At 38.0% G+C, this 26,675-nt stretch overlaps 1 protein-coding gene across 1 annotated transcript in view; it reads left to right on the top strand.

Annotated features, from left to right (window-relative positions):
• Tmem131 (transmembrane protein 131) overlaps positions 1–26,675 on the top strand; it is a 169,323-nt gene that overhangs the window by 103,222 nt on the left and 39,426 nt on the right. The window contains exons 7-22 of the mRNA XM_005400698.2: positions 1,367–1,489; positions 4,860–4,940; positions 7,068–7,218; positions 7,329–7,385; positions 8,298–8,359; positions 11,536–11,644; positions 14,499–14,607; positions 15,398–15,551; positions 15,644–15,814; positions 17,333–17,443; positions 17,536–17,670; positions 18,931–19,035; positions 20,913–20,999; positions 25,140–25,292; positions 25,393–25,468; positions 25,648–25,765. Of these exons, the coding sequence (XP_005400755.1) occupies positions 1,367–1,489; positions 4,860–4,940; positions 7,068–7,218; positions 7,329–7,385; positions 8,298–8,359; positions 11,536–11,644; positions 14,499–14,607; positions 15,398–15,551; positions 15,644–15,814; positions 17,333–17,443; positions 17,536–17,670; positions 18,931–19,035; positions 20,913–20,999; positions 25,140–25,292; positions 25,393–25,468; positions 25,648–25,765 (1,802 nt within the window). The remainder of the gene's footprint in view (positions 1–1,366; positions 1,490–4,859; positions 4,941–7,067; positions 7,219–7,328; positions 7,386–8,297; positions 8,360–11,535; positions 11,645–14,498; positions 14,608–15,397; positions 15,552–15,643; positions 15,815–17,332; positions 17,444–17,535; positions 17,671–18,930; positions 19,036–20,912; positions 21,000–25,139; positions 25,293–25,392; positions 25,469–25,647; positions 25,766–26,675) is intronic.

Here is a 26,675-nt window from a genome sequence, read left to right as displayed (position 1 = left end):
TTTTTTTCAGATAACGAATTTTAAAAAGGTTAAATAATTGCCCAAATTCTGCTACTAGTGTTAGTCAGCAAGAACTCAAGCCCATGTCTTTCTAACTACAGCTAACTCTAATCTTAACCACTGAGCTGTGCTCTCCATGGAGCACAAGTATTTAAATCCTCACTTAGCTAATACTTCACAGTCTTTATGCTTTTTTTGAACATTTCCTCTCCAGTGCCCAAAACACTTCATCTATTTTGAAAATAAGTATTAGTAAATATCTCATTTGTGTAAGATACCATGTTCTGCATTTTGCAGACTTCAATAGACTTTCGATGCTTGGTTCGGTAATTTCGAAGTGCTGTATAGATGACAGCCATTTAGCAATACTGTCAAGTAAATGAAAAGAATACCATAAGAATGAAGATGATGGCCCTAAGAACACATCCCCCAGCAAACCCAGGTGGTCCAGATGGACTATCTGAAGGTCGTGATCAGGTTGTTCACAAGGTCAGCCCCACTGACCAGCCGTTTTCTGTCTTTCCTTCTTCACATCTGTTCTTTCTGCGAGTCTTCCTCCTAAATATGTCTCGAGTCTCGCCTCTCCCCAAAAGCTTTGTTCAAAATTATCACTGCTCTCTTATAAGCAATGTCACTTTTCACTGGATTGTACAATAGCTGTCTGGCTGCCTTCCACTCTTCCCCAGCCTCTCCCACAATCTGTGATTCACTCTGTAGCCAGAGGGATTTTTTAGTAAAATCTTTTTGCTGGGCATGGTAGTACATGCCTGTAATCCCCGCACTCAGGAGGCTGAGGCAGAAGGATCACTGCAAGTCTAAGGCCAGCCTGGACTACAAAGTGAGTTCAAGGCCAGCCTGACCTGCATAGTGAAACCCTATCTCAAAAAGACAAAAAAAAAAAAACCACACCAAAAACCCAGAAGGTTGGATAATAAAATCTTTTTATTGGTCTCTAGTCTAACCTCAGTACTAGAATATAACTTTCATAAGGATAGGCACATTATCTATCTTGTTCACTGCTGCATGTGTTTATCCTAGCACATCATATATATTCCATAAATAATTACCATTTGAATAACTGGCTCACCCTGTTTAGTCAGCCTAGGATGTTTGAATGTAGGGGGAATAACCTGGGGCTGGGCTTGATGTCTGAAGATTGTCTGAGCCATGAATCCATCTTTTGATATTTGGAGTAATGAATAGATTAAATTAAATATGTATCAAAATCAAGATTTTTAAATAGAGATTGTTAATGTTTTACATTTCAGTTAGATTCATTGGTCTCTGTAAATCCACACAATTACAAGTATAAAAATGGAAATTATAAAAACAACTTAGATGACATTTTTTCCCTTCTTTGAATCAGGTATTTGGTGTTGGAGTTCCAAATCCATACCGATTGAGGCCATTCCTTGGGGCCAGAGTCCCTGTGAATAGCAGCTTCTCCCCTATAATAAACATCCACAACCCTCACAGCGAGCCTTTGCAGGTGAGTTATGAGGTGATTGTGACTCTAAGCCTCCCTTTGGTGGAAATTAATGCTTAGCATGAAATCTCGGTTTGTGAGTTTCCAAGACTGTTTAAAATAATGGAGCTTTACAGATGTGTCAGTAGGGGGTATTACTTTTAATACAGTTTGTTGCAGTCTCACATTTGGAGTACAACAATCTGGATTTGAAGTTTTGGGTACCATTTCTAAGTGATGATTTATTCAGCTCTGCATTTGAGAAGCATTTTCAGCTGTATGAGCTTTTTTTTTTCTGGGCTCTTTCTGGCTTAATATGAATTTTTAAAAAAATAGCTTATGTTTATTTCTGGTAATAATAAATTTTTTGGTGATGGCAACCTGGTTATTAGAATAACCAGGGAAGTGGTGAGGGAGAATCATGATTGAAAGCAGGTTATAAAATCTAACTCTTTGTCTTAGCGAACCTTTGGAAATCTCCCCTCACAAGTTCCCTCTCTCTTCTGCAGTGGGAGTGGCGAATGTTTCTCCTCCAGAGATGTCCAAAAATCCCCACTCCACATCTCAGCTGTGTCCAGCTCTCTGATGTGTGCAGCCACTGTAGCTTTGAGTTGTGTTGCTTGTTAGAAGGACATGCAAATACCTTCCAGAACATTCATGCTGCATCAACTCCTAGGGCCCCAGAATTCTTTAGGATTATATTGCAGGTCCTGATAGTAGCTTGAAGGTAAAAGGTAGAGGAAAACTAACACATTGCATAGTTAAGTACAAGGCTTTGGCCATGCAAATGGCTTTTGTCCTCCAGGAATCCCCTGGTACAAATGTTCCTAGACAATAAAAAGAAAACGAGGAACAAGGGAAGATTTTCAGAGTCTGAATAGTGAGATATTTAGGTAAGATGATACTAGCCCAAAAGAAAGGAAATCACATGTCTACTTCAGGACTTACATTCTATGCCCATAGCAACTTTATCTCTAATAGCCAACGTGAGAAACAGCTGTGTCATCCGTTAATATCTGCATAAAACACTGCACCATGGGTCGCTGCCTTCTCTCATGCTGCCTGTGTGCTCATTCGGCACCTACCTGTTCCTCTATTTTAAGAGGCAGCTGAGGAGATGCCAGCCCTTGCAATGGCCAGTGAAAAGCCCAAGGAAAGACTTAAGACTAAGACCAATGATCATTTTAATTTGAAGGTGGCAAGACCGGATGGTTCTGTGGTGAGGTTTAAGGTAAAGTCACACATCACCTAGTAATGAAAGCCTGTTGTGAACAACAGAATTTGTCAATGTGGCAACCAGATTCTGATTGGACAGGCAACCATTCAGTGAAATGGGCACACTGGCACAGCTGGAGTGGAAGGTAAAGACAGAGTTGATGTGTTCTAGCGGCAGACAGGAAGAGGGCTACAGTCTCAAGAGGAGAGCCTGCAGCTTTCCTCCAGAATCCTGTTCTTACAGAGAAACATGTTCTCAATTACAAAGCTGCAGCTTGGTTCCAACTCATCCTGACTACCATAGTATAGTTTTCTCTATTCTTTCATTCCCTTTCCCCATTCCTTTACAGTACCTGAACTGCTGTAGATTTTTTTTTTAACCAAATGACCAGTGGTGTTTTAATTGACATCAGATGGAGATGAGATGGAGGAAAATACTGGTTCTGTGAAAATCTTCTCTCCTTAGTAGCATTCTCATTGAACATTTACCTTTATATTTCCATTAAGTTGTTTTGCTTTCACTGTCTTAACAAAACAATATAAAAAATTCTTATACAGCTTATTCAATTGGAGAATTTTAGTGCTTTTCACTGATCATTGTGAAACAAAGGACAATTTTGTAACTTTTTTGTACATGGCCGTTACATGTAGAGCAATCTGTCTTTAAATAGCAATAAATTACTTGAAGAAGCAGAAGCAGCATCCTAAGCAGATTTCCCTTCAGATATCTTGTTTAAATAAATTTCTGGTTTAGAATTTAAAAAACAAACAGAAAATCCTGTGATATAGCCATGAAATAAAAAAGTTAATTTTAAATACATATTTAAATCATATAACAACCTGATGGATCTCAAAACAACTGTACTGAATTAAGGAGACCAGACAAAAGAGTACCTACTGTTTATTCCCTTCATGTCAAACTTTAGAAAACTCAACCTCACCAAGTATGATGGCACATACCTAAAATACCAATACTTGGGAGGCTCAAGCAGGAGGATCACTACAAGTTCAAGGCCAACTTGGGCTACATAGCGAGTTCAAGGCCAGCCTGAACTACATAGTGAGACACTGTCTAAAAAAAAAAGAAAGAAAAAGAAAACTCAGCTACAGTGACAGCAGAATCACTGGTGTCCTGGAGATAAGAGAGGACAGAGGGATGAGTGGATTACAAAAGGCTTGGGGAAAATTTTGGAGGCAACAGGTGTATTTATTATCTTAGTTATAGTGATGGCTTCATGCCTACATACCTGTGTTGGAATTCCTGGGGTTGTACATTTTAAAGTATGTGTTACTGATCATACATGAGTGATACCTCAGTAAAGCCATTTTATAAGAACCTTAAGGATAACCACAAAGCTCTTGGAACCTCTGGTTTTGCTGCCAGTAGAAACCAGATACTTTCATGTTTTGTGTTTTGCTTTAGTTGACACATAGTAATCATACATATTTATGAGGTACAGTGTAATATTTCAAAACATGTATACAGTGTATAATGATCAGTTCAGGGCAATTGGGAATAATATTTATCTCTTCACAGTTTCACAGTTGTGGTAATTACTAGATCAGATGCTAGATCTTGTTATATATGTGTATAAATAAAGAAGCACTTGTATTACTATAAAAAATACAAAACTATATTTTAAAACTTGATGATTTCCATAAATTATTATTTAAAAAAATAAAAACTTTCCTGTTGCTCACTAAAACTTTCCTGTTGCCCACCAGTGTCTCAAACAACTACACTGTTTCTAAGTTTGATTTTCAAATTTGCCTTGTTTCAGTTAAAAATACAGTGGTATCTCAGTTCACAAATGCTTTTGCTTGCAAACAGTTTGGTTCACAAACAGAAGCACTTGACAGAATTTGCTTTTGTTTGCAAACTCTGTATTGAGTGACAAATAGGACCTCGGCCATCTTTTCCACACAAACAGAAACATGGCCATGTTTTTCAAAATCATTGACTAAATTAAGTTCATAATCCACGGTACCATTGCACCATCCTTGCTTACACATGAGGCACTGAACTTAGTGATATGATACACTTATCTTACATTTATATCTATAAGTGTTTTAATTTTTTCTGAAAATTAGGATGTCGACCTTATTCCTGTGTAACAGCAAGGACCTTGCATTGAGAATATGATTCGGAGCCTCACCCTCCTATTTTCTTCCGTTGTAGGTTGTAGAGATGTACTCTAGTGGAGGAGACCTCCACCTAGAACTCCCAACAGGCCAGCAGGGAGGTACCAGGAAACTGTGGGTGAGTGGAAACAGTTTTCTCTGGTGTGTTCACAGGGAACCAATCATTTTCTTAAATACAATAGAAAAAATTTTAACTCCTTTTTGACTGAGAAAAAATATGGGTAAAAAAATATGGTTAAATGTATACCAAATATATTTGAAAAATAGATGAGCAAGTAAGGGAAAAATAAAGTCAAAATGCTTAAAAGAGCAGTGAACAAAGTTGGTGGGCATTTAGGCCCAGTGTGAGGAAAGGAAGCAGTGTTCAGCTGTTTTCTCAGAGTCATATTGGGAAAGTTGCTTCTAAATCTGGTCATGTATGATGTGCCGAGATCTGAAAACACATGTGGAAAGGACTGATATTTGAAGGTAGAGAATTTAACTTTCAGACTCATTGATGACAGAGATGTGGCTTTGTACATTTGTGGAAAATCTTGTCAAACCCTTGTAATAACTTAGATTTTTAATTCTTAGGTGCTCCATGTACACCTTCAATATTGTTGAATATTCAGTAACAATTTTTTCAATACTTTGAGAATCACTTTCTTGGAGAATAGTAGCAAATATTAACCAAATTAGCTAATATGCAAGAACTACCTTGTTAAAGGTGCCTGCCTTATGAGACTTCTTGTTGTCATTGTCTACCATGTACTAATCCAAAAGGGAAAAACCAGTTGAGGTAAATGACCTCATACCAAGGTCACTGAAATCACTGCTTATCTGTAACTGGAGATACACTGACTTTTCCACTCTAAATAAGTTCTGAAGGTCAGAATTTCTTTATTAATTGCTCTGTCTCAACACACACACACACACACACACACACACACACCTCTTGATTGTCTTCTGATCAGTCTCCACCAGAGAAGGAATGTAGAGATGACATTTTGGATTTGATGACTTGAACATTTTGAAACTAATTTGTAGCTGAGGCAGAAAGGTCACAAGTTCAAGCCCAAGCTGGACAACATGGCAGGGACTCAAAGAGACCCTGTCTCAAAATAAAAAGGGCTGCCATATGTGGTGCACACCTGTAATCCCAACATTGAGGTAGGAGGATCACCATGAGTTAGAGGCCAGACTGGACTACATAGCAAGACCTTGTCTCAAAAAAAAAAATTAATTAAAAATAAAATAAAAAGGACTGGGGATGTAACTCAGTATTAAAATTATATGCAGAGAAATTCCTGTGGTTTGCGGGAAGTCATATTGTTCTGAAACTAGGAAAGCCTTACACACCCCTCCTTTTTTAGATTTTCAATTAGTCTTCCTTCTAGTGTGTGATAGATGTTCTCTCATTACAAGACTAAAACTTGATGCTGTGTTTTGTACCAAAAGCATGAATAAATGCAGTTGGTAAATTGGATTTGCTTGGGAAGTTTTGTTTGGTTTTGTTAGGCTTTTACTTTTTTTTTTGTCTTTTTGTTCATGCTGGCCTTGAGCTCACTTTGAAGCCCAGGCTGGTCTCACACTTGCGACGATCCTCCTTCATGGGATTATGGGCATACACCTCCATGCCCAGCTTGTTAGGCTTTAAATGAAAGCTAAGTCTCAGCCCTCTTGGTTATCATTTATGGAAATTCCTGTGCACTTCTGATGGTGACATTTCTGTCAGGTAGAGAATTTCAGGACTAAATTCCTGTACCTTCCTTAGCACCCCTAAAAATAGTCATTAAAAAATAACTGGTTTGTGGATTAGTCTTGCTTTTAGTGGTGACTTTTTTTGCAGCCATTCTTTTTTTTTTTTTCACACAGAGTCTTGCTTTGTAGTCCAGGCTGGTCTTGAACTCACTAGGTAGCTGGCCTTGAACTTTTAGCTCTCCTCCTGCCTCAGCCTCCCAAGTGTTGGGATTACATGGTTGGTGTGGACCACCGCACCCAGTGTGTTTTCAAATCATTTGACTTTTACTTCGCTTGCTTCACATACCATATTCCATCAGTTTCTAAGAAGCACATGTTTTCACATTTTAATATTCTCCGAAATTGGAGCATGTATTATAATCTGTGAGACATATTTAATTGGCAGTGTGTTTTTAATAGGTATGTAAAATAATCCATCTTTCAGTCGATGTCATTTATCAATAAAACAAGATAGTTTTGCAGCACTGCAGATGCTTCGCTACATTATGGTCTGTTCACTTCTCAGGAAATTCCTCCTTATGAAACCAAAGGGGTGATGAGAGCCAGCTTTTCATCTAGAGAAGCAGATAATCACACAGCCTTTATAAGAATAAAGACCAATGCATCAGACAGCACAGAGTTTATCATTCTTCCTGTTGAAGTTGAAGTCACAACAGGTTAGCGGGAGACAGAAAATATTGCAAGTTTGTTTTGGTTTTGTTTTGTTTTGTGTACACCTTACTCTGGCAAAGTGAAAGATAATTGTTTACTTTTCTTTTTTTCCAAGCTCCGGGTATTTATTCCTCAACTGAAATGTTAGATTTTGGTACACTACGAACACAAGGTAAATAAATAAATAAATGAATGAATGAATGAATGAATGAATGAATGTCTTTAAAAAAATTTTTTTGGAATGGGATTCAGTGCTGAATGATTCTACTGTGCTTCATAATTCAGCTTTGAAAGTTATTTTTCAGTGGGTTTGGTGATTGATCTTAGAGAAACCACAATCCTTACAAGTGAAGACTCTGTCACCTGGAATGGTAGCTCTCTTTACCAGGTGGGGAAATAAGGTCAGGGCAAGAAGTAATTCTTCTGAATGGAAGAATATGGCCCGGAAAGTATTTCCCTACTGCCTTAATCTAGTTCCTCATCCATTCAGTTATGCTGAATGTTTTCTCCTAATAGTTAAGGAAGTGAAGTGATTTACTTCTAGATTTTTGTATGATAGAAACTGTTGAATTGCATTGTAATGATACAGTATTAAAAATTTATTCCAAATGGTCAGAGAAAGAATTTGAATTCTAAAATTAAAAGCCTAAGTGAAGATTTTTATTAAGAAAAGAAAAAAGAGTACTGTACTTGTAATTTGGGATTTACTTGAGGCATATGTAGTTAACGTTTAGCATTGATGACTACATTTTTTAAAATTATATTTGCTTTTAGTTTGATAATTTCACATTATATATTATTAATCTTATTTTGCTTTGATGTGAACGATTAGTAATGTCTGAGTTTACTAAATTATGTTCTGATTTTTTTTATGCTTAAGAAGAGGCAGTTCTTAAAATACACACTGTCCTTATGAATTAAAGTCACTGCTACTTAATGTTTCTCGCATGAATGTGATTGTCATTATAATTATTTGTTAAATTTCACAATCTAGAGTAGCTTCAATTTGAAATCTAATAGGATAAAGATTCTAACTTGCTATATAACACCCCTTTTTGAGAAATGTTTTTCTCCATTTTAACAGATCTACCAAAAGTTTTAAATCTTCATTTATTAAATTCAGGAACAAAAGATGTACCAATAACAGTAAGTTTTTACTTATTTCCTTCCTAATTTATGTAGTCTTTGTTTTAAAACTTACAACATAGTCAAAAATAATTAAGCCCTGACTCTGAAGAATTGTTTCTTGTGGTAATCTAGCCACTCTTTGGTTCTAAGTGTGATGTGAGAAACCTGGTCCACCTCTCACCACCCAGGTTGTAAGGGTCGGAGGGAAAATAGTCTTCTCCCCGCCAGGCATGAGCCAGACTCAGGCTCCCATTCAAGCAGAAGCAGACAAGGACTGATAGGCCAGCTCAATCCTAGCATCTATGTGCCATGGGGGAAAAAATGAAAAACATTATGAGGATTCCATTAGATTTGATTGTCAGGCTTAAGATGTGGGAAACTAAAAAAGGAGACAAGAGACCAACTATTTAAATACTTTGTTTTGCTTTTTGTTTGTTTTGGCTTCCTTCAGAAATGGATTTGAACTGATTTAGGTTTATCTTTAATGACAATGAGCAAACAGTTTAGTCCATTGATATACAACATTAATTGTAATTGAATATTTGTTTACCACTTAGTTCAATGTATGTTATGGCAGAAATAATACAGAGTATAAAATTTTCCTCTGGGGGATTGCTTTGAGTTTGAAGCCTGCCTAGGCTACAAAGTGAGTTTAAGGCCAGCCTAAACTACATAGTGAGACCCCATCTCAAAAAGACCAGGAAAAAAAAATGTTTTTTCTCTCTGGAATGGAAAATGTCAGTATGTTTCATGTGCAGAAAAACTTTTTTCTCAACTATTCTAAGCTCTCCCTATTAACAGAGGCTATATGTGAACAAAAACCATTATTTAGTTATTTCTGGTGCAGTATTGTACAAGTTCTAGCGAAAAGTGGGATGGTTGTTAATGAAGAGCCTCCGCCTGCAGGAGTTACACAAGTGGGAGTGGCCAGGGTTCCACTGGGGCTATTTCTTAGCCGTAGAGCAAGTGAAGGAATTTGGAGCCATGTCCGTAAAGGTCCTCGGCAAACTTCAACATTTTATGAGATTATCTTTCTAATAAATTGTGACTTCACGATAAAAATGGCCAGTTGGAAAAAGTAGCAAAATTAATTGAACCACAAAATTTTGTAGATAGGTGGAATCTCAGAAAATACCAGAACAAGGCCAGATATGATGGTGCGCCTATAATCCCAGCACTCAAGAGGCTGAGGCAGGAGGATCACCGTGAGTTCGAGGCCAACCTGGGCTACGTAAGCAAATTGAAGGCCAGCCTGCACTACATAGCAAGACCCTATCTCAAAAAAAGAAAATACCAGAACACCCCCACCTCCGTTTCTTTTCAGCAGATGGGGGAAAATGAGCTTGAAAAATGGGCAGTTTACTCAGGCTCACACTTTTGTCACTACTATATTGTCATATATGTTTTGTGTGCTTCCTTCTCTTTCTTAAAAGTATTACTGATAAGCTAGTATAATGGAACCAAATGAAACTTTCTCCAGTTTATAGTTTACAAGTTAGACTGCTTTGTTCTGCATTCTGTCTCTGTCTCTTGTCTTTGCGTAGACACACACACACACACACACACACACACACACACACACACACCTCTCCAGGAATGAAGAGATTGGTATTTTAATGGTTGCTAATTACAGCATGCTTATTGATAAGATACTGCTATAAACAGATAGCTCAACAACACACACATACCCCCTGCCTGAGATTGCAAAGCAAATGAGAAGGCCTCCCCAAAAGGAAAAGGAAGCAGGTAAGAGTTAAAATGCTAAGAGAGCTCTAGGCCAGCCACTAAGGCCACTAAAATACCAAGCATGGGCAATTTCAGAACTGTGGGGCCTTCATTCCAGGCCCTTAAAGGCTTGCTAACAGCTGAGGACCAACCGCAATGCAAGGGAGAGAGCTGCTCTGGCAGTCATGGTAACATAATCAGTCCCTTTCTTCACACTGCTCCGTCCTTAAGGTGCCTTCAGGGGCCTGCCCTTTGATGTTCAGTTTAAGCAGATTTCTCTGGGAGAAGCTAGTGACTTTTAGGACCTGACTCTTCCCTGTTAACAGGCATGCCTGATGGGTGCCACAGAAAAGAGCAGTGTTCTTTCCAATACAAAATGATAGGCTTCAGCAGTACATTGGTCCCCATGCCCCCAAAAACGCAACAAATATCCCAGGAAGGTTTTGCAACTGAGATTACGATTCAAAGTAAATTATAAAGGGAGCTGCTTGCCTAGCCCTAAAGGAAGATTTTTTTTTTTTAAATAAAGATTTGTGTGCCACGCCATGATAATGCAAATACATGTTTCTGCAGTAGGAAGTCAGGTCACTTGGCCTTGGAGCAAGTGAGGAAATTTGGTTTCTAGTTCTGCCTCTTGGTGCCTAAGTACTGAAACATCATTGGACAGCATGAAGTTTGCTTCATCAATAAAACAGGATATGTGGCTAGGATCTTTAATATCCCCTCCCATTAAAATGATTTGTATCAGTGAGGATAACCAAAGTAACTATACCTTTAAATGTCTTTTTTAAAAGCATGCTCTAAATATAAGCTTTCACTACTTTTTGATATTTTCGGTTCAGTTATTTGAGCAGAAAGATTTGACTTCCTAAGCCTAAAGCATTCCAGCCTTTTCTAGTTAAATATCCCTGTAGCCTGCCTTGCTGCCCCCTCATCCCCAGCTCAGCCAAGCCCTGAGAGAGAATACTGCAGGACCCGGCATCTGCAGAACCACTTTGCGTACACTGAGGCAGTGGCCCCCAGGGTCATGCTTAGTGCACCTTCAGAGTCTGATGTTAAACTTAGTGCTGTAGGTTTCCTTAAGAGGGGCCTGTCATAGTCATCTTCTGTGATGCACAAATGAGACCTCCTCTGGTACACCTTCTCTGATACATAAATGAGACATTCATTTGGGAAATAAGTACCTTTTTGAATGTTTTATGTACTCATAGCCAGTGTGAGAGTTTAAATTTGTATACATCCTCATCTGTCATATGTTTCTCCTCTGATCATCATTTTATTTCACAAAAGTATTCTAATGAATTTAATTTGAAGTTTTACTAGCCTGTTCCATTTAAAGGTACCACAGAAGGTAAACTTTGAATTTTCATTCTGCTTTACTTTTCTAGTATACTTTCTAGTGTAAAGCAGCTAATCCTAATCCATTAGAACAAAATAATGCTGCACATACACATATTTTTTCTTTGCAGAGTGTTCGACCTACACCACAAAATGATGCTATAACAGTACACTTTAAACCAATCACATTAAAAGCTTCTGAAAGTAAATACACCAAGGTTGCAAGCATTAGTTTTGATGGTAAGTATTTGCTTTTTTTGTCTCTAAATGGATAGTGTTACTTTGATAAACTAGAAAACATCTATGATGACATGTTCATATAGAAATCCAGATCATTGTACAGTCAGATTTTATATTACTGTCTACTAGTTCTGCCTCTTGGTGCCTAAGTATTGAAACATCACTAGATAGCATGAAGTTTGCTTCATCAATAAAACAGGAAATGTGGCTAGGATCTTTAATATCCCTTTTTCCCATAAGCTGTCATGAACCCTTGATTGATTCATGGAAGAAAATGCCATAACTTCATAAAGCTAAATCGGTATTAACAATAGATAAACATTAGCAAATACATTGGCATTGGAATATGTCTGTAATCTGGGCTAACCAGTTATATCTGTTGTAATTTGCCTTAATTGTGCAGTCATTAATTTTTTGTAATTAAGTGATAATGTATTTAAATTTCAGAAGCATGTTTAAATATGAGAGCAAAAGTAAAGTATTCTTTGTAACATTTTTATATGTTGGCTTTTATAAGCAAAGCAAACAGCCCTGCATAACTAAAATAATAGCTTTATGATAGAATTGTCAAATTATCTATTATTTCAAACAGGTATAATGTGTATTTTGTCATTTGAAATGTTAACCTGGACTTTTAAAATTTTCACAGCATGTTTTTGTTCAGTTTTGCCTAGTTTAATAGGTATTTATTGCATTTACTGTCTAAAAATTGTAAATTGTGACATAATGACTGTGTATGTCATTAAATTTAAAAAGAATACACTCTGCAGAGGGCCGTGCACATGAGGAGCCCTAAATCAGAAACTCTGGCTTTCTGGTGAAGCCCCTCTGCTGGAGCCCGCACCTGCAGCCCTGCCCATCCGTGGGCTGCTCCAGGCACCAGCAGCCGCACCCAGGTAGTGCATGAGGGCCCCTGTGGTGTCCAGCAAGGCTCCAGATGGAGGGCACAGGCCACCCACATGCTGGCCCACATGCATCAGAATCCATGCCATGAAATGAGTGGGAAGTGCAAAGGAGCAGGGTTAAGTGGGCAGGGTGTTTGCACAACACAGATGTCAGAAGTGGAAAGTCGTGGCAGGGGAGGTTCTGCTATCACAGTTCCATCCAGGTCTGTGGTGTGCGTGCGGTTCTGCTGAGAGACCATGCCAGGGACCTACTCTTCTCCAGCAGAGAACAACCAGTAGTGATTCTTGAGCTCTGAGGACACCTAGGCCACCCTCTGATTCCCCAGGGAGTCAAGTTGTGCCTCACAGCTCCCCCTTGCTCTGCAGAGCCAAGAGCCCTTCTCCAGCTCCTGTTGACACCACAGCAGATGTCTCCATTGAGATGGAGGCAGTGCCACTAAGCTATCCTACCACTGAGCTATATTCCCCAGCCCTAAAATAAGTGCTTCTTAAAGGAGTTATGTAAAACTAAATGCAAAGATGAAAGGAAAGCAACTTTGAAAACAAATGTTACATCCCCAGCCCTTTTTTAATCTTATTTTGAGAAAGGATCTCATTAAATTGCTGCATTGCCCAGGCTGGGCTTGTTGAACTTTTGGTTCTTTTGCCTCAATGTTCCCAAGAAATGCTACATTTCTTTAAAGTGGTTTTTAATATTGAGGGGAAATATTTTCATCTTCCACCTCACTTCCTGCCATCCAGGTCCTAACACAAAACTTCTTTCTGTGATTGCTAAGAGTCAAGAAGTAGGTTCTGTATTTAACTTTTAATGTTTCCAGAATGTACCACATGTATTAACTCTACAGTGTTCACTTATCAAGCGTCTTTCTCATCAAAAATCACTTACATGATTGTTAACTGAATTTTCTTGAGATTTGTGGACTACTTCATTTGCTAAATTAGTATACATGACTTGATACCCTGAAATGCCAAAATTATGTCCCTCATAATCACCCTTACATCAAAATTAAAACCACCCAGAGATGGCTAACTAGCAAGCAGAAGGAAGTAAGAAGCTTAATGGTAATTCTAAAAGTCTAAGGTTGCTAAACTCACATATAAATTCTTCTCACGAGTGGAAGTGTGTCGGGAATACTTTCAAGGAGATAAAGTTGAACAGCTTCTTTACTTGTTTTGAAAAGAACATCTCATGGGTACCCAGATTGGATCCAGTGAATCAATTTCTATAATTCCAGATGGAATTAGTTAGAACTTCTACAAAATCTAGAGGTTTCACCTCCTCAGAGAGGACTAGAATAACGACCTGCTCTGATGCAGGAGAAGCTTTGTCCCCGCTTGCTTCTCTCCAGGTTGGCTGATGTGCAAAGTCAGAGCTCCTTACTTTTGCCCTTTTCTTACACCACACTACTTTGTTGGCATTGTAACAAGACTGGCCATACAAGGACTGTTATTTCTTTGTCAGTACAACTATGAACCAGTGGTTCTCAATAGGGAGCAGTTTTGCCTCCCAAGGGACATTAGGCAAGGATGGAGACATTTTTGGTTGTCAGAACTGGAGCAATGTTACGTTGTCTAGCAGGTAGAGTCCCTGATGAAGTTAGACATCCTGCAGCACACTGGACAGCCCCTGCAAGGGAGAATCCTTCCGGCCTGAGTGTGCAGAGTGCCAGGGTTGAGAAACCCTGCTGTTGTGAAGGGCAACACTGAGAAGTAGCTTCGCATTTCTCTTTTTGGCTTATGTTCACTTGGTAGTTATTGCTCAGTTTATCTCGTTACAGTCCCATTTTGTGTGAAAAAAATGTGCTTTTGATTCAAAATATAATAAAAGTGCTCTGTTTGCTGACATGAAAACTTTTTAAATAAAATTTTTTTCAGTCCACAGAAAACCATTCACACTCTTTGATAGTTGGAAGAAAAAAAAAATTTTTTTTTATGCTTCCTTCTTTCAGCCTCAAGGGCAAAGAAACCATCTCAATTTTCTGGGAAAATAACTGTTAAAGCAAAGGAAAAGAGTTATTCTAAACTTGAAATACCGTATCAAGCAGAAGTTTTAGATGGGTGAGTTCCTTCTTAAAATAAGCATTATAACCTCTTGCTGCTTAGTTAATTTTGCTTTCCTACTAAATTAACTTTAGCAAAAATCTTACCCAAATTCATCTACACCCTGTAGGGTTGTTGTTATAAAGAACAACTTCAGTCATAAAAGAGAACCTCTTATATTTCACTTATTTCCTACTTGCTTAGAATAAAAAGGTAAATGTAATAGGGGTTTTGTTTAAATAAAGACTTAATGATTCAAAAGCAAATCTGATTATTAATAATATTTCAATCATTGGGACTATTTTCTTCCTGTCACTGTTTTTGTAACATGTAAGTGAGTGTGAGTTGGTACTGTTTTATGACTTGAAAATAATCATTTATATTTATTTACAAACTCAAACACTTTGAGAATTTCAGTTTTATAAATGGGCAGTAGCACATGTAATTTACTTTCTAATTATACTCTAACCAATAAGCATTTAATATACAGCTTGGTAGTAATTTATTTCAACAAAGCTGGTTGAAGTTTTAATGATAAACTTGATTTTTCAAAGTGGATTAAGGCCCTTTCTGTTAATACAATCTTGATTCTAATTATTTGATTATGTATAAATCATTAGAGAGTACTATAGTTCTTTATGTTCTTTACATATCTAAATTTGTTTTAAATTGTGGTTAATTATTAATATATAATAGTTCTAATTCTATACAGTCCTTAATGATAAATGTAAATTACTACAACAGAAGAACTTGGGTTTTAAATCAACACATGGAAATAAAATGACTTGTTTTTGTTTTCTTCAAATAGTTATTTGGGATTTGATCACGCTGCAACATTATTTCACATCCGAGACAGTCCTACTGATCCTGTGGAAAGGCCAATTTACCTAACTAACACTTTCAGTTTTGCAATCCTCATTCATGATGTGTTACTACCAGAAGAAGCCAAAACAATGTTTAAAGTACGTCTGGGAACCCTCCTGATTTTTAGTTTGCCTTCCTACCCGCTGGATGATACTGACACTTTGTGTTTTTCTCTTCTCCCATTTTGTAGGTTCACAACTTCAGTAAACCAGTCTTAATTCTTCCTAATGAATCAGGATACATTTTTACTCTGCTTTTTATGCCATCTACATCATCCATGCACATAGATAATAACATTTTACTTATTACCAATGCTTCTAAATTCCATTTACCTGTGCGAGTATACACAGGGTTTTTAGATGTAAGTATGTTATCTGCTTTTGAAATGTAAACTGCCTGCCCATCTTTTGTTTTTCCTGATATTATTAGGCAGTTGTGTTGCAACTCTGAAGTTTTGCTGTTATATGGGCCCTACATTTTGATGTACTTTCAAAAACCGGTGCCCACCCTCCCTACCCCCTGTGGTTCCTAAAATCAGAGATAATGCTGACTCGTACAGAGTGATCCTTCTGTATTCTAAGAGGGGTTAGTTCGAGAATCCCCTGAGACCCCCAATTCCATGGATGCCCAAGTCCCTTGTATAAAATGGCATAATGTTTGTATATAACCTACAAAATCCACAGACGTGGAACCCACAGATGTGGAGGGTCTTTCCTGTATATACACATTTATGATTAAGTTTAATTTATAAATTAGGCCCAGTACGAGATAGAATAAGAAGAAGAATAATAAAATAGAATAATTGTGACAATATACTGAAATAAAAATTACTACTTTCACCTTTTCTCTTAAAGCACTTTTTAGCTTCTCTCTGGCATTACTGAATTGCAGACATTAATATTTGGCACCACTACCTTGTACTTTGAGGCCATTAGTAAGTAAAATAAGGGTTACTTCAGCACAGACACCATGATGCCACAGCAGTAGATCTAATAACTGCAGAAGCTATTAGAGACTCTCGGGTGGGTAGCACATACAGCATGCATACACTGGACAGAGGCATCATTCACATCCTAGATAGGGACCCTAGAGCTAGGAAAGAAAAAAATAAGATGGTAGCCGGGCGTGGTGGCACACGCCTATAAACCCAGCACTCAGGAGGCTGAGACAGGAGGATAATTGTGAGTTCGAGACTGGCCTAGGCTACAAAACGGGTTCAAGGCCAGCCTGAACTGTGTAATGAGACCCTATCTCAAAAAGACAGAAAAAAAGAAAGAAAAGAAGATGATAAACACACACGAGAAGGAAACACAATACAAAAGGAAAGAGTAAGGGTCATCTTGGTACAGGAAATAAACCAGAAAAAAATCCATGTGAAACTGTTCTGAGAATGAATAATGAAAGCGGTTTGGATAAGAGAGAAAACTGTTAGGGAAGATAAAAAAGAAGGTAGGACATTTAGAAATGTCCTCCAAAGTCAACCTCAGTTAGTATTGTAGAGCTAAAGAGACCTTCAGTATTGTCCGCCTCCTTCAGTTATCTTGTTGAAATGACTCCCTAGTCATGTGTGGTGCCTACTGAGATCACAGATTCCTTGCCCCTGGTCCCCAAGAGCTCCACTTAAATTCTTAACTTTCTTCTTCCTTTCTTTATATGCGTTGAGAGGAGAAGTAGCTGCATAGTAGAGCTCCTATTTTTATTTCTGATTACTCAAAAGATTTTTATTGTACAAAGTTCTTAAACTGCATTTTACATCTATGTGTATGTGTATATGTATATACATAAAATATAGAAACTTTTGTGTATCTTAATATAATCTCTTTCTCTTGTTACATAAATGTAGTTTCATCTTTAATCCAGTCCTTTTATATCTTTCCAGTACTTTGTATTGCCCCCCAAAATAGAAGAACGTTTCCTAGATTTTGGAGTACTGAGTGCTACAGAAGCAAGCAATATTTTATTTGCAATTATAAACAGCAATCCAATTGAGGTAAAAAAAAAAAAATTCTGATTTTATTATGAATCAATTTAAGGATTGTGTGGTTGTGTTAAAATAATTACGGTCACATTTTCTTTCTTAAGTTGGCTATAAAAAGTTGGCATATCATAGGAGATGGATTATCAATAGAACTTGTAGCTACAGAAAAAGGCAATAGAACTACAATCATTTCAAGCCTTCCAGAGTTGGAAAAATCCTCTTTATCAGACCAGTCATCAGTAAGTAAGCTTTCTTATTGTTTCCTTAAACTAAGGTGGATGTCTGAACTGCAAATAAAAGGCTGTACTATGTTGCATGCCTCAATTAGTATGTTTATGTAACTCATAATAACGTTGATTATTTGATATTGAAAGGACCTCACAGGCAATCTGTTTCTGCCCTCTCCTTTGTGATGAGAGCACTGAAACCCAAAGAGGTTAATCTACCTTGTCATGGAAAGTTATAGCAAAATTTAAATTAGCTTGAGAGATCCCATGGGTACTAAACTAACCCTGTGTTCATAGGGTTTACTGGGGAAAATGAGAGAGCCCTGAACATTTGGGGAAAGTATTTTCAATTAGAAAATAGTATTTCAGCCAGTTTTTGTTTGTTTGTTTGGTTGGTTGGTTGGTTTTTTGGTTTTTCTCTGGTACCAGGAACCGAACTCACGACCTTGCGCTTGCCAGGCAGGCGCTTTGCCGCTGAGCTAAATCCCCAGTCCCATTTTCAGCCAGTTTTGTGTACCGACTAGGAGAGAGTATCAGAGAAGCAGTGCTTAATCCCTATGAGAATCTTCCCATATACTCTCACTCTGTCTCATAAACATGTACAGTTGGTATTAGGAGAGCACTAAACAAGGAAAACAAATAGATCAGTCTCATCCCTTACTACTGCTGAAAAAGGAACTGGGAGTCAACACCTACTGAAAAGAGTATTGGGAGCATCACCTTCAGTGGAAAAGAGCAGGTTAGAATATACTTCTCAGGACAGTTTTACAAAAGGAGAACCCAGTGTCCTTATGCAGAGACTGCTGACAGACGGGCATCCATGGGATGCCATAGGTTTGGTGTTTGGATAGGATCCCTACTCAGCTGCTGTGTAGGAGTCACTGTTATCATACAGAGTGACATTTGGCACCTGGAGCAGGCTTGTGCCACCTGTAGCTGAAGGGCTGGAGGAAGGCTGTGGACTCTGCTCTAGCCCTACCACTTTGGCCTCACAAAAGTGTGGGCAATGAATGAGGAGCTCTGCAGCCCACCCCAGCTGAGAGCTGACTGCTCTCCCTAGAGCCCACATTCTCAGTGGCTCATGAAGTGTAGTAGGTAACCATTAAGGGATGGGCAGTATTTTGAGGAACTTGTACACAATGATATGGTAATTCATTGTCATACTAAGATAAGGATGTGGAAATCAGTTTATGACTATAACCTTCTTTTCCACAGTAATAGAAAACTTGAACTTGCAAGGCTATTGAATAATGTCATTTTTACCATTTCTAGGTTATATTAGCCTCAGGCTATTTTGCGGTATTCAGAGTCAAACTTACTGCAAAAAAACTAGAAGGGATTCATGATGGAGCCATACAGATCACAACAGACTATGAGGTAAGGGCTTCGTTGGAAATTGATGTGAATAGGCTTTTTCTGAATAAGTCTTTTTTTGTAAACTGATCAATTAAAATGCCATGTATTTATGGGGTTTTTTATCTTTATAGAAACAAAGAACTAAATTTACTTATAAAATTACAGTTAACCAGTATAATGCTTTAAAAACTGATCTTTGAAAACTGGTATTTTAATTTGTAGTTTTCTCATAAAACCCAAATGTCCTAACTAAAAAAGCAACTTCAGAAGAATTACTCTCTTAGTTATCTTTTCTTGTTAATGAGACAAAATACCCAACAGCCAAAGTTAAAGGAGGAAAGGTTTATATTAGCTATAATATAAAACTTTTTATAATATAAAAATATATTAGTAGAGGTTGCAGTCCATAGTCAGCTGCCTCCAAAGCAGAGAGGGGCATGGCAGAGGAGAAACAGTCCATAGCAAGAAAGGAAGAAAGCAGCAACCTCCCTTTCCCCTTTATTCTATTCAGGCTGCAAGCCTGTTGGTTGGTGCTGCCTACACCCAGGATGGGCCTTCCCATTTTCCACACCCAGAACTATGCTGAACCAATCAGCAGACTGATTTAGTTATCACACCCTTAATCCATACTGACACACCTTAGATCCAGCCACCTCCAAAAAGCCCCACCTGTGAGCCTATAAGGCTTTTGGGGGACATTTACACACAAGCCATAGCAGTACCGTAGCACCTCTGGAACTGTTCTGTTAGAATCCTGATTGCAGATGACTAGTGGATTGCACAAAGCATGACTGAATTTCCCAAGCTCGGTATCTGATTCTTCCTGCTCTCATAAATATCCTTCTGTGTAACAACTCCAAAAAGGAGGGCAACATCAGGAGTCAGGGCTTGCGTTCTTACGTTACATTTACAAGAGAAATTCTGTGTCAAGGGATTCTTTTTCTAAAGGCTCTTTGAACTTTTTAAAGACTTTTGTGGGATTAATGTGGCTTTCAGTAAAATCTTGAATAGATATATTTCTGCCAGACCTAAATACTTATAATTTAATATTTAAAGGCTCTTTGGGAAGTCAAACACTGCTAAATTCAACAAGTGTTACCCTTGTCTTCCCGTTATGTTTTCAGCATACGAAACCCTCATGTGAAAGAAACCTAATTGCAAAATAAACATAATTGGCCATTTAATAATCAGTGATTTGTTGGGAGTATATCAAATGAATTGCATCTGAAAGTAAGAAATTCATGCTTATATTCATCATAGAAATACATTTCAGAATTAAGACAAGCTTTTATTACATGGATGAAAATAAGAGTGACTGTCTTCTTATCACTGCATCAGTAACTAATTTGTGATGCTATTGGAGTGTGAGTTGGATTCTAACTCTAGAATGATCAACTCATTTTTTTAAAGTTAGCTTGCTGTCTTTTTTGTATACAAAATAGTAGAGAATTACATAGCTCTAGAAAATGCTGGGTCTTTATATACATTGTTTTAGGAGTACTGTGCTTGCTTCAGCAGCACATATACTAAAATTGGAATGTTTTAGGAGTACAATTTGACTTTCCTCTTTAAATTAATCATCTATAAAATTTTTGTGCTTTGAAAAGTCTGTCTTCATTCCTTCCCCTTTGCCTAGTCTTGTTAACTGTGTTTTCAGAGAATTACTAAAAAGTATCTTGCAACATTTGGAAATATACTGTATTGTATTACATTTTATGGATAACATTGGCCAGATTAAACAGTATCTGTGGGTAACTTTAATACAGGTTCTCAGGTGATTATTGCTTATATAGGTCCCCAAATGATATTTTTTAACCCCTCAAAACACACAGTAACTGTCGAGATCACTCACAGCCTTGCACATGAACTTCACTATGGTTTGCCTCTTCTTCCTGCAGATCCTGACCATTCCTGTCAAGGCTGTGATTGCAGTGGGTTCACTGACCTGCTTCCCTAAGCATATGGCTCTTCCTCCTTCCTTTCCAGTAAGACACTTTTATTTGTAGACTTTTTCTTGCTAATTTTTTTTTCCTTTGCCTCTGCCTCTTTGTTTCTGGAATTCAACGGTAGTGTCTGTTGTTCTTTAGTAATTATTACACCACGTTCTTTAGAAGATGCAAAGAGAAATAAGAAATAGTCCTTTCCTTCAGAACTTTTGTATCTAGAGTGGGACATAGAGGCATTTCATTATGAGGCGCATATGAGCCGGCTTAGAGTTTCTTTTGGCAGAGATAGATAAGGAATGGTGAGGATTTGCATTCAGGACAGGGAACAGCCAACCCATCCAAGGTGCAGATCGGTTCAGGTGGAGTTTAGTAGTGAGTTGTCCTGTTTGCAAGAACGGAGGGAAGTTTTAAGAGAAGGTAAAATGGTATGGTGGGGGGATAGCATGAAGAAGATTCAGTGCATTTAAATCCATGGAAACCTGAAGTTTGGAGCAGAGACTTGACATCATCAGAGCTGAGCTTTGAAGATTGACACTGTGGTGGGAGAAAATACAGGACACAGGAGGAAGCAGCTGTGAGTGCCTGGGGGCCACCCCACACACTGCCTAGGCCGTGGGAGCTGAGGGCTGTGGCAGGGGCCGTGAAGCTGCTTCATGTGCCCCAGTCTTTGCTGATGTTTCTCCCTTGACTGCCACTCCTCTCTCCTCCTTGCAAGGAACTACACCCCTTCAATATTCAGTTCCATTAACTTTGCTTCTCTTCTTCTTTTTCTTTTTTTCTTTTTTCTTTTTTGTACCATGTCCTTTTAATTTGCAGTTTTGGTTCTGGTCTTTTTATGGTCTAAATGGTCACAAGCACAATCTAAATGGGATCTATAGAAACACATGAACCATGCTGATTATCAAAGAATATAAAGTGTGTGGAAATAAAGAATTAAGATGTAACTTCATATCTTGAGACCTTTTAAAATTAAAACTAGAATTTTAGAGTCATATTCTTTTTTTTTCTTTTGTGGGGGGTTAGTACCAGGAATTGAACTCATGACCTCACTTGTGAGAAAATTTTAGAAATGTTACAAAAAAACAAACACAAAGAGAATCCTTATATTTTTATGTATTTATGTATATTTATGTGTAATGTCAATGGGAAAAGTATACTCACTGCAGGAAGCAGTTAGGGATTTATCATGATAAAATGAAGTCAGAATATTTTGTACCATCTGAATAACTGCCACAATTGATCATTTTTTATTTAGCTTGATAAAAAATTGTCAAGCCACACATATACAGCTAATTTTAAAAATAATTTCCAAAGAATATTTTTTACAGTAGTTTACTTTGTGCTAAAAAAAAAAAGGCAGAATTGGCTCACTTAGATTTTAATCACCAGAAAGGATTCTTTGATTTTAAATAAAGCCCAGCTGAGTTGAGTGTATTCCACTGTAAGTAAGTATAAATACATAATTTAAAGCTCACATAAACCTGTGTAAATAAATGTATGTGACTGTACACATAAAATTGGATGTAGGAAACATACTCTGTGAAACCTTTATTTCTGGACTGAATCTTTTTGTTGTTGTTGTTGTTACTTGGAATTGATGCATGTGTGTGTGGTGTATGTATATGTGTGTTACTAAGGACTGAACCCAAGGCCTTGCCACTGAACTACATCCCAGCCTTTTTCTTTTCTTTTTTTTTTTTTTTCTTTTTTTATGTTTTAAATTTTTATTTTGAGATGGGCTCTCACTGAGTTGTTGAGTTGCCCAGGCTGGGCTCAAACTTGTGATCCTCCTGCCTCAGCCTCCCATCTAAAGTCATTTGTAAGTTGTTAAGTAGTGTCCCGGTTCAGGGACTCTTAAAGATTTCCTGACTCTACAATTCTAGTTGTTTAATGTGTGATCCTAGAACACTGTCAAATCCTCTGTCTGTAGGACTCCTCATCGTGCAATGAATATTTTCTTACAGATTGATCTCCCACATGAGGCTCTGAGATCCTCTTGGAAAGGGATCTTTTATCTCCAGTAAGAGCAACTCAGTAGATAGTTCATGAGTAAAGGAATGAAGAGATGGAGAGGGAACCTTTTATAGGCAACAGACATTCCAGATGAATCATTTGAATGGTGCTTGACTGTCCTAATGAGGTCATACAAATTGAGGCAACTATAAGGAGTTGAGTAGATGAGAAATCAAAGCTGTGACTTAGAATTTGAGCCTAGAAAGCAAGGCATAAAAGAAATGGGAAAACAGAAGGTACTGACTTTGCAGGAAGACACTGGGACAAATGTAGAAGCATCCCTTATCCTTTGATAGGAGACCCTGCGGATTAGGAGAAACGAGACATGGCAAAATCTTAATGCTATATTTGGTAAAACCTAAATTCAAAATTTATCTCCTTAAAAATATAAATTTTGAATTAAGAAGTTCAGTACATTTCAGTTTAGGTCTTAAAACCTTCACCTTCCTGTCACTCAACTTTGTACCAGCTACTGAACCCTTGACTTCATTATGTATCCTAAAGAACCTTGTCCCTTCTTTCAGTTACCCTCTCAATTAATGAGCTACTTAATCTTTGCATACCCCTTAGAAGGTGGCTATAGTGGGTCAGTTGTGGTCAACCAGAGTACTCGCCTGTCCCTGGATTCAATCTCCCCATGTGGGGTGCCGGAAGGGTAGGGGTCCTAGGAGGGAATATGTAGTTAGTTCCAAAGGTGACAGAGGGCATGGTGAAAAGGCTGGTAGGTGAAGTAGATAAGAATGTAGCTGTGTTAAACCAGGGCATTGGCTGTACCGTGCTTCATATTATGCTGTCAGATAGTTTCAGGACCAGATATTGGCTTGGAATAAATTAACATTTTATTACCAAATTCTGTAAAACCTCTTTTATTATAGGGAGAATACCAAAGCTGTCTGATGGAAACCACAACTCAGAATAAACATTGCAAATAAATTATAGTTTAATACTTACTATTTGAATATAATTGCAAAAAAGACTTTCGTATCTGTGACCTCCTTGGTACCCCACCACAGCCCAGAGAGCTGGAGGGAAGTATTTTTTACAGGCCAGTGACGTCCAGGTGACTGGTTAACCTGTGCCAGTGTCTTCCGTCACAACCCGCAGATGCTGTGCTCTGGAATCTTGCCCATGTGTTCTAGTCTCAGTAGGGAGTAGTGCTGGTTGCAACATCACTATCATTCAGCTCTTCCCTGTGCGTTAATCTTTTAATCCCAAATGCAGTGGTGCCTTGGTTTATGAGCTTAATTTGTTTTACAATTTTGGGGAAGATAGCTGTGTTTGTGTTTGTGTTTGTGTTTGTGTTTGTGTTTGTGTGAGGAAGATGGCCATGGAGAGAGAAACAAGGGAGGGAGATAGAGCCTTTCAGGTCACACCCCCAGTGGCCCATTTCCAACAAGCCTCAGCATACTCAGCTACTGAGCTCATCCATAGAGGCACCTACTGAGTACCCTATGATCCCATCACCTTCCACACACATGGGAATATGGGGGCACATTGTATATCTAAGCCAGGACAGTACCCTAATAAAGAAAAGCTTGTAGCTAGAAACGGCAGTTACTGGTTATTGAAAAACTTAATGTGTGTGCTACTTTCTAAGATGCTTGATGATCTATAGTTTAAAAAGATAATATCTCTTTGGCTGAAGCAGTATTTTTCTTTTTTGAAGAAAAGGACTTTAAACTGGACATGGTGGCACATGCATGTAATCTCAGCACTCAGGAGGCTAAGGGAGGAGGATCGTTACCAGTTCGAGGCCAGCCTGGGCGCCGTAATGAGTTCAGTGCCAGCCTGAACTACATAGCAAGACCCTGTCTCAGGAAAAAAAAAAAAAAGAAACACTTCCTTATAAAGAAAAAGTGTGGATTTTTATTTAAAGTTGTCTTTCTTTTGGCATCTTCCATATGTTAACATCAAACTGAGTGCTGTTTGCAAAGATTTGTCCCCCAATTTTTGAAACATGCTATAACAACAGAAGAAGTTTGTGTGCTTTGTTTTGTTTTGTTTGGGGGGTTTTTGGTGGCTCTTGATTAAAATTTAGAGATTATCAACTGAATAGACCTAAGGGTCTTTGGGCTGTGGTTTCCTAGAAATATTATCTTAAGAAAATTTGACTGTGTACAAATGAGGTTTTTCTGTCTGTTTGTTTGTTTGTTTGTTTCTCTTCAGGGGAAAGTAGTTCATCAAAGCTTAAATATTATGAATTCCTTCTCACAGAAGGTAAAGATACAGCAAATACGATCTTTGTCAGAAGATGTGCGATTTTACTACAAACGATTACGGGGTAACAGGGAAGACTTGGAGCCAGGAAAAAAGTCCAAGGTTTGAAAATGTTGTACTTGAGAATTCCCATCCATTAATACTTTGTTATTACAACTTTGTATAGATTTGGGATTCATAATTCTCCTGTGCCTTTTTATAGATTGCAAACATTTATTTTGATCCTGGACTGCAGTGCGGGGATCATTGCTATATTGGCTTGCCTTTTCTGTCCAAATGTAAGTTATTTTGCTGTTCTCTCTTCTGCCCTCACTCCCCCGCAAAATGCTCTCTTAATAAAAGGCTACCACTGTGAAAGTCCATCCCTGTCTCCTTGGTGCCATAGAAGTCATGTGAAGGGAAATTGACCACAAGCTTTAGAGCTGGGTCTGTTATAACTTGTGTTTCCTTGTTTCAGCCGAACCCAAAGTGCAGCCCGGGGTGGCCATGCAGGAAGATGGGTGGGACGCTGACTGGGACTCGCATCAAAGCCTCTTCAGAGCTTGGACAGGAATAAAGGAAAGTTCAGGTCACAGGTGAGTGGTGTGGGTTCAAGTATTTTAGTGATCTTTACAAGTTTGAAACGTCTCACCTCATAAGTTACTTTCTTTATCACTGTATTTTTATATTAGGTTACTTTGCTTTACAGCTAGGAAAATAAGCCTAATCTGCAGAAAGTTATTAGTGAGGCATCTTAAGTTGCCATAGTAATTACATGTTGCTCAGTAATACATACCCTACTATTTTTGTCTTTTCTCCAATGCTTGAGACATTTCCTTAAAGTCAAACAAGCTATTTGAAATTGTTTTTCTGTAGGATGACTACAGGGTTCACCTTAGAGACACTCATTTCCTTAAGAAAGTTAGATTTAACCTTTCGCTGAGCTCTGTGAAAGGTAAGGAAAATGTTTCCTAGAGGCTTATTCCCAGAGCAAGAGATGAGTATGTATTTGCTTCTTGTGAAAAGATCTTCTTCATCTATTTCCAAGGGCTGGACTGTTAGGAGGTACGTGGCGCCCAGTTCAGATGGGTCCCCACTGTGTCTCTCGCAAGTTAAAAACTATGCTAATGAGCAGTGAGTACTACACTTGGATTTAAAACCAGACATTTAGTTGGTAATATAAAAAACTGGCCTTCTTGAATTATTCAGAAAAGAATTTTTCTAGACTAATCATATGACAAATAATGAAAATGTCTTTTTAATTGGCAAATTTGAAATATATGTATCAGAATCAAAATATTCTGGCTTCAAGCTGGGCACAGTGACACATGCCTGTAATTCTAGCACTCAGGAGGCTGAGGCAGGAGGCTTGCCACAAGTTTGAGGCCAGCCTGAACTACATAATGTGACCCTGTCTCAAAAAAAAGTAAAAAGAAAAAACCAGCTTCATGAGTATTGTAAAATTCTCAAACTATGGAAGATTAAATCTCAGAGTTATTCGAATGC

Source organism: Chinchilla lanigera, unplaced genomic scaffold, assembly GCF_000276665.1.
Source record: "Chinchilla lanigera isolate Chin_1 unplaced genomic scaffold, ChiLan1.0 scaffold00069, whole genome shotgun sequence".
NCBI classification, from domain to species: domain Eukaryota; kingdom Metazoa; phylum Chordata; class Mammalia; order Rodentia; family Chinchillidae; genus Chinchilla; species Chinchilla lanigera.
The sequence above is the reverse complement of the archived record's forward strand: the minus strand, read 5'-3'. Positions and strand labels throughout refer to the sequence as shown.